We start from the raw sequence: 14,734 nt of genomic DNA, 5'->3' as shown, positions 1-14,734 counted from the left end.
GACTGCATTTTTGTTCACTTTGGATTTATTTCCTTTATGATTTTTCCATTTTGAAATGCTGATAAACACTGTGTGTTTACTGTTTTTTTTATGATAAAATTCCGGCAACTACAGCTGCCGGTAATTTACCATAACGTTTATTTTTCCAATAAAATTCAACAATGTATCGCACAGTTCAGTGAACAGTCTGCAGTTCTGATCTGGTAAAGTGACGTTTGCCAAAATATTATACCATAATGCCTCATACAGCATGGCAGCAGTTACTACAGTTAAATTCTGGAAACCACAGCTGCCAGTATTTTACAATGAATTATACTCTTTGTTTCTCCTTTTCTTTCTTTCTTTCTTTTTTTGTTTCACAGTGCATAGAAAACAACCTTTTCCCAGGGAATTTATATCAGCTTTTCAGTTTTCTGTTCCTGTTAACCAGATGTCTACAAATCCCAATGAACCGAAAGAGCATTGTCAAAAATAACAAGTCTCCACACAAAAAAAACGTGAGTGATTGATAAAGCCATGCATGCAGAAGATCATTAGTTGAAATCATTGGTGCTGTTGTGATTTCACGTGTTGCTCCTGCCTTTCAGCTGTTGTTGAATCAGTCAGACTCAGTTCTAACACAGCGTAGATCAGATTTTAACACCTGAAGATTAAGGTTTTTTTTGGGGGGGGGGATGTACAACCTTTGAGTCGTTGGAGTGTGTGTTTTTTATTTATTTTTATTTTTATTTTCGCTGACACTGCATTTATCTGACGTTTTAACCAGTAAACCAGAGAGTCAAGTCCCTCTTCTTTAAATATCTGATTTTAAAGGGGTCACCACTAAAACAAGGGGCTTCCGCATTACATGCAGAAAACTGATCATCGCAAACAGACCAACACGTGAAACGATTTCTACCTGGACGTAAATGCAGCGGAGAAGCAGATGTTCATCCTAATGACGCTGCAGCTCCATTTTGTCCTTGCATTGCTCCATTTTCTTCATTCGTCCTTTGTTTTGATGCATGCCGAGGGTATCGGGAGAGAGAATGTTTACTGTGGGAATACGATGCAGCGGGGACAGAAAGCATCTCTGTAGCCAGAGGCTGCTCTCAGTTTTCAGTTCTGCAAATAAAAGCCAGAGTGAGGAGAGAAAGGTCTCCTCACTAATTTCACACAGTAACTCAAATATCTGGGAGCGTGCATGTTGCCACACACACCCAGAGAGAGCGGCACCGTTTCCGAGCGTCTCCCTCAGCCCTCTGCCAGAGCGCATTCAGATAGAAACACTGCCATCTGCTGCTTCCTTCCCGAAGGGATACCCTGAACTGGAACATGAACGAATCATTGTATTGAACAGCTCTGGTGAGGTGCTTGATGGAAGGTGACTGGCCTTATCGATTACAGTGACTTCCCTTTCTTCCCCCCCCCGGTGGGGTTGTCTGTTTCAGGCACAGAGGCTCTGCAACGCTGAGCTGCAGCCACAGCTCACTAAAGCCGACAAATGAACCCCAGCGGGGATCTTTCCTCGGCTTTATTACTGAGTCACCGGGAGGACTCCCAGGGCACTTCTGAAGAACAACATTTGCCTTCCAAAGTGACATCAGCCTGCGTTAAATGAGTATTAATCCTGGAGGCGCCAAGTTTAGATGAAAGTTTTTAAGTCGGTTTTGGTACATGGGATGTCAGCACCATGACAAACGTCCCGCAGGCGCGTTTAACTCCCCAGACCCAGGGACCTGCTGCGGCCCTCTGATTAATGTCAGGGATTTTACATCTGCTCAGATTCGTCCTCAAAGCTCTACCAGTAATTAAAACTCTAAGCCTGAGCGTCACAAACTGGAAAGTTCACGAAATATTGGAGTTTGAATGTTTGAACTATAACTAATTAGAGAAGTAGTTTGACTCATGCTGGTCTGATGTTGTTTGAGTGGGTAACTTGGTGTAGCCTGTCCATTGCCCTCCTGTGCTATTCCACTTGACTCAAATCTCGCTTCACAGATAGTCTGGGCTTTCTCCCATTCACTTGGATTTCCTCCAGTAGATCCACGCCTCCAGGAAGCAATTGTTTTGTTGACCTCTGTGTAACATTTACAGCTTTTAAAATGTATACCATGTGATTCATTTACGTCACATGGTACATTCGGCTCTTATGTAATCTTGAACTGTGAACTGAACTGGTGAGTAGTGGATGAAATGCTAATTGCTAATTGTTTGGCTGGCATTTGGCCAGTTGTTACATAATTGTATCGACTGGCCAATTACGTTCTAACAACATTTTTCTTTTTGCATGTTCCACGTGTTCGAACTGAGCAGGGGAAGCGAGCATTCAGTGCGACGGCTCCTACAGCCTGGAATCAGCTCCAGTCTGAAGTCGAGACGTCAGAATTCAATTCACTGGATTTATTTCGAGCGGTTCTTAAAAAGTAGGCAACGAGATGCTATTAAACAGTCTCACTGTTTTTAAATTGTTTTGCACGTGTGCGTGCATATGTATTAATTTAATGTAGTATGTTAAATGCAAATATCTCTATTTTGTCTTAAGACTTACTGATTTGTGGATATAAGTGACTAATAAGATGTAAAAGGGATTTTATTATGTATTTATCTGTAATATATTTAGACAGAAGCTGTTCTGTGATAGAACGAGGGTAAAGACAGTCCCTTCTTGCTTTGTAAATAACTTTTTATCAGTAGACGTTAAAATAAAACTGAAATTGTTTCGTTTAAAACGATTTCAGATTAAATTGAGTTTGTTTGTTTTTTATTATTATTATTATTATTTTTCATTCATGTGTGTTTCTATTTAAACAGTTTCTTCTTTCTTGTCTCAGGATTTCAGGGCTTTTGACTTGCTTTCCTGGCGAAGCGTTTGTCCGTCCTCTATGACAGTGTGAAGGTGGCAATCACAGCCCGGGTTGTATTTTAGATTGCTCTGTGTTATTGCAGTCTCGATTTGCCACCTTGGGAGGGAATTTTCCCTCAACGCTTTTACAGGCCCATGTTTCTTCAGCAGAAGAATAGCTTTATTTCACTTCCTTGATTGAAATTTAGAGACCTCTCTCTTGTGACGCCATCAGTGTTTTTGTTGAGGTTTTGTTAATGAAAGTCCGCCGCTGTCCTCCCTCCACATCCAGCTCAGCTGCACATAACAAAGTCTGCTTCAGTCATCGGGTCAAGTTTAGTGTGGAAGAATTTAGTTGTGCTCCTCCCCAGCAGCCGTCTTCTCACTGACTGCTGGCTTAATTACCTGCTCGCTAAATTATCCTAGCTGACGCCAGTGTTTTCAATTACTGGAATGCTAGGCTGCTAGTGGAAACACTGCGATTAATCCTGAATTTACATGTAAACTGTTAAAGGGGGGGAAATGAAGAGCCAGGAAGGAGTTGAATTTGAAGAACTGTGTAGTCAAAGGCCAAGCGTAAAGCTGACCAACTGCAGTCATAGAGATCTGCTATCTAGCACAGGGGTGGGCCGTGATGTGTCTGCGTGTTTGGATTGTTTACTTGTTTCTCGGTAACTGCAGTTATTTTCCTTTCCTCACAGCTGCACCTAGATTCTAATCAGCCGCAGGCTCCTTGTTCAACTCTCCTGCAGAAATATCATCCCCACGATTCCCTTGTTGGCTGCAGCATTTTGGATTTCTCCCTGGGCTTTAGCAGTTTACTTGAGTCAAAGAGAAACTTGAGTTTCAGCCCCTTTCCTGCATTTAGGTTCCTCTTCATCATTTCACGCCAGTCGCACATGTGAAAGGTCAACACAATAACAGTGAATAAAAAACTGCTCTGCAAAGATCTCGGAGGTTTGCTGGCGAACATTAATCAACAGAGACCCCGTTGTGAAGAATTGTGCAGTAGAGATGAGGAAGTCAAGCAATGTCCCAAACCCTCAACACCTCAAAGACGCTCCGCTGTGATCCATCGTCAGGATGGTGAAAGGCTTCAGCTTTGTCCAGCTGCAAACCTCCCAACGCATGGCTGTCTATGTAAAGAGATGACGGATCAGAGCAGCAGGAAAGAGGACTCTGGTTTATCTGGAGGAGCTGCAGAGATCCTCAGCTGTGTAACCCCATTAGAAATGACAGACGTGTTCACGAGTTAAAAAAAAAATAAAATAAAAATTAAATTAGCATATCCCTAAAACGAAAATAAATAGAAGCGTTTTCCCTTCCAATTTAGTTCTACGTTAACGAGCTTTATTTGATCAAGCTTGTTGCGCAAGCTCGAGCGAAACGCGTTTCCTCGTTGCTTCAAAACGAAACAAGCCAAACACGCCTAATCCCAGGCCTCCGTCTGAAGGCGTCCTCGGCTCGCTTCGCCGTCGCCTTTGTCTTCCCGACCAATAATGTTGACTTAGAGCTTCCAGTGCAGCTCCGGCTCTGGAGTTACAGCTTCATTCTATAAGTAATTTTCCACTGCCTGCTCTCACAACTGATAAGGCCTCAGCGGTGCATTATAGCGGACAGCACAGTGAGGCAAACACTTCTCTCCAGAGTTCATGTTCTCCACCCTCCATTAGTTCAGTGTGACTGCTCCGGGCTGCTGCGCTGTCAGTTACTCCCTCTGCTTTTGTCTGAGTGGCCTGATGTTCAGCCACAGGGCAGCAAGTAAACAAGCTGCTCTCAGCCACAGCCGGCAGTCTGCTGACCGTGGGGGTCAAAGCACTCGTCATTTCTTACTACTACCACTTCTCTGCTAGGATAACTAATTCTTTCGTTCTGTTTGTGTCCATGTGTCCCGAAAGGCACATTAACCAGACGCAAGCTGCTCATCCCCCCTTTAAGCAGAGGCTGCCTATCTATTGGCATTTAGTAATTTAACGGGTCTAACTGTTTTCAGTCGTACTCGGTGGACGTAATTGGGCTGATTGTAAACCTGACCACAACAGGCTGAATACCAATGAGCTGACACCGGGTCGCTCATGCATTTAGATTTGAACTTGATGTGTGTGCGTTTTACGTGATAGCCTCCTTCCTTTCCCTTTAATTTAGTTTATATGTAAAAAATTAAATAAGTCAGACTGCAGGGGAGTGAATTAAATTCACTGAATTAAATCAAAACGGACAGTGCTTTGATGGGGAGTACGGGCAGAGCACGTGCTCCACAGCAGAGGAGGGTCCAAGGGTCCAAGGCGGGCTGCAGGCTTACTGTCATAATTAAGTGCTGCTCATTCACATGCCAGTGTGTTGACGTTAATCACCGGTTTTCAATTTTAAAAGTCCGTGAATGCCCTTTGAATCCCTAAAGCCTGTAATCAAAACTAGCTGATCCCCATTACCACATGCTGACACTTCATTTATGCTGAGATAATATTTAAAAATGTTGAGCTGGAGTTCGGAGCGAGGGAGCAGCGGCCAACAGGTTTTAGGGGGGAAGAAAATGTCAGCGTAAGCAGAAAGCGGAGAGACGCGCCAAAACGCGCGCTCTTTTCTCCTTCCCATCAGGATAAAAGGATGGAATGATGGGAGCTTTTCCACTCCCTCAAGCAAGAGGAAATCTGGAGTTTAATCCATGCAAAATGTCCTTAGCTTTGTTCCTCGGGGCCTGCGTCATCTGGATAGATCACGGCCGGCCTCTGCAGCGATCTGCTCTGGAAGGCCGTCTCACACTAACAGAACATCTGTGGGACAGCTGCCCTCAGAATCTGTTTGTGCAGCTCTAGTAAAAGTAATTGTTATAATTCCGCTTCCGGCTCCCAGCGCTGTTCAGACCCATCAGGATCAGCAGTATAGCAGGGAGCAGTGGGTCCAGAAACGGTAACTCATAGTAAGGATGACTGAAAAATCACACATTCCCACATAGCTCCACAATATGTCAAACACTTAGTCCGTAAATCCACCGATCTACTCATGATGTTCAACATGATTTTTCTGCTTCCGTCCTGTTCCAGCAGCAGCCACATGAATGCATCCAGCAAACAGATTCTGTTAGTTTTGGGTCCATGTGTTTGTCGGTTGATTCCAGCTCCTTCTGTCAATTTTAACACTTGAAATACTTTGAGCTACTCAATCTCTTGTCGAAATAATGCAGAGTTAAACTAATACCAACTCTGTAAAGGACCAGAGGGACTCAGTGCAGTGTTGCTTTAACGTTTGGCCAAAAGAAGTCAGAAGACTTTTGGCCACAGAACGGCTAGGACAGGTGTTTCCGAAGCTGGTCCTCACGGGCCAGCATCCTGCGTGGTTTAGTTCTGTGTCTGGTTCAACACCACACCTGGATCAAACGATGGCTCATTACCAGGCCTCTGCAGAGCACTGGGCGCCACCGGGCTGGTGTGTGGAGACACTGGTTGTGTCACAAAGGCAACTCTCTTGCAATGATCTGACCGATCGTTTGGAAAAACCTCAACAGCGACAAAGTCCAACATAAAGTCACAGACTGAGCAAAAGTTTCAGCATATGGCTTCCACGTTGCCTTGTGTTTGTGACGTGTGCAGGTCACATTTCTGTCTCTCTGGCCGCCCACCGACTGTTACTGAACAACCAACAAACCACCTGAACTGTGTAGAGAAGCCAAAGCCCCATCTGCAGATCCCACACATCCTGGACACACCGTGCTTAGACTTTTTACATTGAGGTCGGTGCTACAGAGCACTATTTGCAAAAACAGTTTCTTCCTTCAGGTTATCATTCTGATGAACACAGACAAAATCCATAACATGCATATTTGCGCTAATTTAACCCCATTTTCCACCTTAGTAAAAAGACTTTATATTCATATTTACATGAAAGAAAATGTCATTTTCTGAAGTCCTAAAGTCTCTAACCGTTGATTCCTTTTCTATAGTATTTCCACCATGCTATAATTTTTTATCTTTTCAATCCTTCCTGCAACATTTGCTCTTTTCTTACCCCAACATATGTTTATTGGTTATTTCTGCATTTTAACACAGACCAACAAGCAAAAAAAAGAAGAACAAAGTGCCATGCAGTAACATTAACATTAACTCAGCTCAGGAAGGAAAAAAAAAAAGAGGAAGGCACATTAATGCAATATATTATGTAAGGCTTTGTGAAAAAAATAGCAGAAATATCCAGACCAGTACACAGTACAAAGGGGTCCCAAATATTAAGAAATATATTTTCTCTATTGTGTAATTTACTAGTCAGAAAGTCCAGCAACACATATTCAAGGACAGTCCGTTGTCATTGTGTTTTGGACGGAACCAGATCTGTTATCCAGTTCATGAGGACACATTTCCTGGAAGCATCCTGTACAGGTGTTTTTAACATTTGCTCATTTTCAATGCAGCCCTTGTGCATTTCCAGGGGATTTTTGTATGTGTGTGTGTGTGTTCTGAGAAACAAAAACTACTCAGACTGATAGAACATTCATGAATAAAACTGACACCAGAGGAGACAGACAGATGGGACACCATGAGACGTAGAGAGCTGAGCAAGAGGAGGGTGTGAGATGTGCCACAGTGTCAGACTGAAAGCAACCCTCTGACTCACTGGAATAAAAACAGAAAAACATGCCTGGACCATTTGGGAAAGAAGATTATCTTTGCAACAGATCCAGCTGAAACTACAACGTCTTGCATAAACTGTATAGGAAAAACATATTTTGTGTGTTTGTTTTTTTTTCCTGCCTGACCACTAGAGTCCACTAGTTGACCTACACACACAGTTATGTACAAGCACAAACATCATGGGAGTGTCCAGGCATCAAGGTGCTCAGGAAGGAGTAACTGGGTTATGTGTCCCAGATATGAGTGTGTTTTGGTCTAAATAAACCCCAGAACAGAAACTAAACCTCTTAATGTGACGGAAATGACTATTGTGTTGCTCATCATTCCTGGCATTTAGGAACTAAAAAGAATGTTGGTAATTGCAGTTAGTCTAAAACAGGAAATGTTATTGACAGACAATAAGAAAAACATGTTGCGTACTTTTCTTTAAACTTACCTTTACTACATTGATATCTAGTGTCAGTCTGTCTGTCTGAATGATTGGTTTGAATGAATGTTTTCTGGAATTTCAAGTCACAAAGTGTCTGTGATTCCTCTGCTGTTTCAGAGCGTCAGAATCTTCAGTTCCAAACTTTCATTCTTCTCTTGCTTCACAGATCGCAAACACTTCTAAAACCCCGTGGGTGCTAATTGCTGCCACCAGAAAAGCTACGTCCCCTTTAATTTCTCTGGAATGACCTGAAAAAGTTCCCACCTTAATGTGACAGATGCATTTGTGTTCTGAGTCAGGGCCTTAATGTTTTCTGACATCTTCCCTTTGCAGGTTAACCCAAACCGACAGGGCTCTTATCTCGCGCTCCTGCTCAGCCTTATGCTAAAATCTCCAAATGATTTTATGTCTCATGCCGTGTTCAGGTCAGAGACGAGATATCTTGTCATTACCAAATGTTTCTGCAATGCCACGAAAGTCGTTTAGAGATTTTCAGGTCATTTGCATTGGTCATTTGTACTCGATCAAGATTTGTATAGCATATTTCAGTGACAATGCAGTTCAAATTGCTTTACATCCTAAAAATACAAAGTCATAGAAAACACCACAGTCAGTTGAGAAAACCAGTAAACATTTTACATTTGGTCTAGTGCCGTCAACATGTTGGTCATTTATTGTGGTGGGTTTAGACTTGATTTAAAGGAACTCAGTTTTTCAGCTGTTTTGCAGTTTTCTGGACGCTTGTTCCAGGTGTGTGGTGCATAGCTGAATATACGTGTCTACGTATATGTGGGTGAGTATCTAAATGTGTACATATATAATTTCCCTGAGAGCAATGCTGCGTTTTGAAGCACACATTCATTTCTCAGTATAAATGTTTGTCAGCAGTCGTCTCCTGCATGCCAGGACATTTTCAGGTCACGTAATGACGGCAGCATCATCTTTGTCACATGAGGAAATGACTTTAATCACACCCGTCCACTAATTAGGCTGACTTCGTCTATACCAACATGGATTTATATTCTTATTCCAGCTCAATTTCAGGAAAGTTCTCATGCTTTCTGAAGCCTACAGAACTAAAGAGTGAAAAAAAAAAATCATTCAAATCAACAGGCCTACACACCACCTGCTGTTGTCACCACTTGGTGGCACTATTGAGATCTTCTCAGAATGAGTCACAAAAAACTATGAAAAAAAAAAAGCACAAAAAAAGATCAATAAATAAAGGAAAATAAATAAGTAAATAAATAATTGAACGCATTTTAATTTGAATATTTCTTTTAATACATAGTTTTTCCTCAGACTGTACAACATAACTGAGTTCTATTAGCAGATCAGTCAACATGAAAGGTGAAAGAAAAGAAGATTCACTTGAGCCAGATGTACTTGTCTCCAACATCTGCATTGTAGCCACGAGCGTAATTCTTCCCAGGCAGCTGCAACAACAAGACAGAGCAGCATTCATTTACAGCCACGTCTCACCGTTATTCAAACATGAGACAAAATTTCAGCTAACAACCCAGAATCAGTAGTTTTGACATAAGATGTATTTTGTCATTGCGTTTTGATTCGAGAAGCTAAAGCAGCATCCTAAAGACTCAGAGAGGATGAAAATTGAGTCTCCCTACATCGTCGCTCTAGCTTCAGTTCATTTCAGCCAACAGAACAAGGAGAAGACACTTTTTGCCAAATTCCAGTTTGGAATCCTGAGCCAGACGCTCAGGGTTTCACAGGACGTTCTAAGAGTTGTGAAAATGTGGGCCACTGGCTGAAATGTGCTGAGGGAGCCATTCTGCTGCTGTGTGTCGCCGTCCTCATTCCCTCCTCTGAGATCCTGACTCGGAGTGAAATGTCAGGTCACGGCCTGCTGTTGCATTACTCGGCCCGACTCATGCAGCAGGGGGAGACAAAAACGGCTCCAGTCAATAAACAGGAAAGGTCAGACCTGAATGTTTCCCCACAAGACCGATGATACAAACAGCCGGCTGGAATATTCCACATGTGACATTTGTAACTACGAGGGGTTCGATATTTCAGCACAGGAAAATGACTTTCATCAGGCTGACTTGGTGGCCCAGGGAAGAGGAGAAAAATAAGAAGAGTCAATAAAAAAGGAACAAAGCAGACACGAGAAAGAAAAGGTTCCTCATTATGGATTTTCAGGCTTTCACAAAGCTCTGCATCAGATAAAACAGCCAACCGAATCAAAGAGCTCTGCTGAACTAAAACACCTCAGCTGGCAAACACACAACAAATCAGAGCCTAATGTCTTCATTCATCCTTCAACCTGGCGGAGGGGCTGTGAACACATCAGCTTATCAGGGCTGTCAACGCCGCTCCTCATTCACATCTCAAAGCATCTCCATGTTTGTTTTACTGCTGGAACTAAATAGATAAAGTGTTTGTGACGAAGTTCCACTGTGACGCTAAAAGCAGCTTCACCCAGGTGCAAGTGTGTTTTATACTGAACCAAATCTCATTATTTCTCACAGTGACGACACAGAGGGGTTTTGGTCGGGTTCTGGAACTGGTAAACAGTCGTGGACGAAGTACAATATGCTGGTCCACTCATCTACCCGGATATGCTCGAGCATTTCATGGTTCATTCTGCTGACAATCTGGATGGAGATCGGGGCTCAAACTAATCTCCAGACGTTCCACATGCAAACTTCATGTTTTTTTTTTGCAGGTATTTCTGTAATATTCTGGACATTACGGTGCAAAATGAACTACTTGAACAATACTTATCGTTAAAACAACACACAGCTGGATTTTTAGCACCTGATTCCTGGTGTGGGTCCAATTTTATGCTTTTTCTTGGCAACTGAGGTATATTTAGTTCGAATCAATTTCAAAAATTACAACTACCAACTTGTCACATAAGATTATATGCTGACTTCTAAAAGCGCAGATTGTGAACATCGGTTTATTTACCGCTTTTGTAAAAAAAAGCGGTTCAAAAGAACAGTTTTTGAAGTTTGTTTGGCATTTTAAACAATCAGTTTAAACCTGAATTTAAAGATGTCTAAAGTCCAAACATGTGTAGTCAAACAGTTTTCTTATGCTTCAGTCAGTGAGTCAAAAACCTAATAAAAACTGAGATGAAATGGTAAAAATCGATGTATGATGTCTCAAATGAGATAACAACCAATGACTGTTATTACACATCATTTGGATTTTGTCCTTTAAAACGTAGCAAAAAAAGAAAAAAAAAAAAAGAAAATTTCTATCCTCAATATTATGCTTTTGGAAAATAATAAAGGGACTGGCTTCAACGACCGTGGTGGGACTGTGATTGATGTATGCAGGACAATCAGAACCGGTTCCAGCCCACGCATGTGCCGACTCACCGCTCTGTAAGCGTAGTACTTCTGGTCGTAGTCGTGGGCTCCGATGGTGATCTCCGGCAGGAACACGGGTATGTGGGTGAGCGAGCCGACCCTCTCTTTGTCCTGCACTCTGAAACGCACAAGAGAGGAACTTGCAGACTAAGGAGCTGGTTTGCGTGCTCAGAGAAAAGAGGCGGAGCAACTCACAGTTTCCTCATGTGGTGGTAGCTAATGTCGTCCTGCTCCGGCCACGGCCCCTTGTCGAACTTCAGGTACTCTATGTCCTCCACAATCTGGGACAAGCATGGAGGTGAACATGTTTTAATCAGATCATGATATTCACATTCTGCTAGTGTCGAAGAAACACAATTTTGCAATGGCAATTAATTAAAAAATGAAATTCAAATAATGCATGACGAGGTTTCTTCACACGATAAGTTATTAAAAATCATGACAGTGATGGACGTAAACGGTCGTATGAGGAGATTTTACAGAAGAGTTATGGATTCAACAGGTTTTTATGAAGTGTGTGATGTGACAGCTCTGGTGGAGTCAGCTGCACATTGTCCAAAAAAAACAAAAAAAACCCTAAAACAACTACAAATTGCAGAAGAACACTTCCTGTCGTCTTTCTCATGGTTTTTGCCAGTAGTAACATCTGGCTGGTGATCACATGACTTCTGATGCAAAAAAAAAGTGGTTAATGGAGATAGTGTCTTACCCTCTCAGCGTCCTGAACTTGGGTCATATCATAGACCAGCAGTTCAGAGGTTTCCCTGAAGATGACACGGTGAGAGGGTTAATGATCAACAGAGACAGAGAGACATGTCCAACGCTCTCTGGTCACATACCTGATGCTAGGGAGGAAAGACTTCTTGTAGGAATCCTCTACGCTCTTCAGATACTGCAGGGAAACGTTCTGCAGGTGGGGCTGAAAAAAACAAAAATACATTGCAGAGTAACATCAGACAGCTGTCGCCAAGCTGGTTACCGTCTGACGGATGAGACGATAACCAGTCTCAGGTTACAGCAGTAGTGACCAGATGCCGGTTACGGTAGATAGTTAACTGGCTAACTAGGTAGCAGATGGTAACATCTAACTTGCCTAGTTAGTAACAGCTAGTAAAGTCCACTGACTTTAGCAGCGCTAGTACAGCCGTACCTTCCCGCTCTGCTTGAGCTTCTTCTGCACCTCCTCTGCTGGTTGGTCAATGTACAAGACGAGGTGAGGAGGGAGGAACTCACAGATGCTGATGGTTTTGATCTCATTGTAGTGATTCACACCTGCAGGTTACACACTGATGGTTTTAATCAGACTGAAGGGTTTCTCACAGAAAACACAGAGGCTGCCCACTGATAAATATACTGAAAAAATATATAACCCCCCCCAAGGTCAACTATTGTTGCCATGTGGAGTCAACAACTGTAAATGAGCCTTTGCTGACATTTTATTGTGCAAAAGAAATATTTCTCTTGATTTGTGTATCATTTTGAATCCAACTTCCTGTCAGTGAGCATTACCCAGTGAGTTGTTTTCCTTTACCCAGTGAATGGGTGGGACATGTCCAGTGGGATTGTCCAGCATGTCCAGCTGGACAATCCTTGGACTGGAGACAATAAAAGGCCCCAAAAAGTCACATTTTGTCACAAGTCATAAAGCCTCAGATGTCTCATGTTATGCAGGAGCCATTGGCATGTTGGATGCAGGGATGTCCACCAGAGCAGTAGCTGCACGGTTCAATGACCGTTATCAGACCATAGGCCTTTAAGAGTTTGATTCAACAGACTGGAGCTGCTGCACATCGACCTGATCCTCATCGGCCGCGTCTGACCACTCCAGCACAACATCGCCACATCCGGCTCGTCCATCTGAGGGTCGGCTGAGACCAGCAACACACACAGCAGATGAGACTATTGGTCTGCACATCAGACACGTCACATCTCAGACTGTCTGTAACCGCCTACGAGAAACCAACTTGCAAACTCCTCAACCTGACCTCTGTCGTGTTCAAAGGATTGTCAGTCTGCTACAAATGGCCAAACCACGATGTCATCAATGCACATATGAAGATCAGTAAATACTGAAAATAGGACTTTATGGGACGAGTTTTTCTGATCTCCACTCTTCAGCCAGCTGGCCCTGTAGCGCTTGTTCATGTGTACAGATGTATTAATACTGCTGTTATGGAAGCATTTACCAATCAAATATTTACAAATCAAATAAAATCAAACTTGATCAAATGTTTTATTTGATTAATCGTCAACAATAATTGACAGTTTACTCGAATACTGAAATAATTTTTCCAACAGCCCTACTGGGCTCAAGTAAAACCTTGGTTGAAAAGCCAATGTCTAGTCGTCTTTGTTGCCAGATACTTACACTCCTTCCTGATATAGCCCTGGTTGAACATGGCATCCAGGAAGACCATGTCGCTGAATGGAGAGCGCTCCAGGATTACCCCTTGGCCTTAAAGAACAGCATATCAGGACGGAGGTGAGTGGTTTTCTTCATCACCTCTGTCTAGGAGAAGTGTGAGTGTATGGGTGGTACCTGTGGTGAGCAGGTGCTCAATGGCGTCCGAGTACTGCAGCAGCCTCATGGTGTACATCCACAGCTGCAGCCTGTAGCTGTTGCCATCTGCAGCTTTAGGGTCTGCATAGAACTTCTCCAGGCTGCACATGCCATTAAAGTCACGAGGGAGGGGCTCCTTCTCGCCAGTCATCCGGTCCAAGTAGAAGGTGTCAGCCTCTGGCATGTACAGCATCCCTGTGGACACATTCACCAGAACCAATCAGCTTTCTCCTCCCAGAGGTCAGAACCCGCAGCAGCTAGTGTGTGGGGTTTATTACCTAGTTTGTCAGCCAGTTTCTGGGCCAGCGCTCCTTTCCCTGAGGCGAGGTTGCCATCAATTGTGATGATTTTGCTGTACTGCTTGAACCGCGGCGTGGTCCTCTCACCCAGAATGTATGCCCACCAGCCATACTCCAGGCTCCGCCCTGGGCTCGTATGGACACCCGCCTGCAACACACACCATCACACTCCATTTCCACACATTTGAACTCGGATTCAGGCTTCTGGCTAAAGGTTCATTCGCTTTCACTCACAGTTCGGTCATCTTTAGTTAGTCTTACAACCCTGTCTTCACTTCAAGTTTGTGCAAATTCATAAAGAAATGCTTTCTTTAGCAATCCCTACATCAGATCTGACAGACAGTTTCCAGTAAAACCCACACCATTGCAAAAGAACCTGCCCCAAATCTCAGCCTCTAATGGAATTCATGTTGATATCGCCGGATGTTGTCGTGCACATTTATAATCTCGTGTTCTGTATCTCATCAACTGCATTCAGACTTGTGAAAATTCACAAAATCTTTGGTTGTCTGCATATTCTGTCCCTTTTGGACTGCAAAGGACTTGACATTTTGAACATGATTTGAGTTTTTTTGTACTGACATGTCCTTTAATCATGATGTCGCCCTGGGATTTCTGTTTTACTACTACATAGTGACACTTGATTAACCAGTGA

The 14,734-nt window shown here is 43.1% G+C and overlaps 1 protein-coding gene across 1 annotated transcript; it reads right to left on the bottom strand.

Annotated features, from left to right (window-relative positions):
* Window positions 1-9,139: 9,139 nt before the first annotated feature.
* LOC103131509 (NADH dehydrogenase [ubiquinone] 1 alpha subcomplex subunit 10, mitochondrial-like) lies at window positions 9,140-14,236 on the bottom strand (the record flags this gene model as incomplete). Its single annotated transcript, XM_016666703.1, has 9 exons — window positions 9,140-9,315; window positions 11,230-11,338; window positions 11,416-11,501; window positions 11,930-11,984; window positions 12,060-12,139; window positions 12,371-12,492; window positions 13,589-13,675; window positions 13,760-13,975; window positions 14,059-14,236. Coding segments are annotated over 9 exons (1,002 nt in total), but the record flags the coding sequence as incomplete, so codon positions are not given.
* Window positions 14,237-14,734: the final 498 nt, after the last annotated feature.

This window comes from Poecilia formosa, unplaced genomic scaffold (assembly GCF_000485575.1).
Source record: "Poecilia formosa unplaced genomic scaffold, Poecilia_formosa-5.1.2 Scaffold778, whole genome shotgun sequence".
Lineage (NCBI taxonomy): Eukaryota > Metazoa > Chordata > Actinopteri > Cyprinodontiformes > Poeciliidae > Poecilia > Poecilia formosa.
Note: the sequence above shows the minus strand (reverse complement) of the source record. Positions and strands in the feature narration are given on the sequence as shown.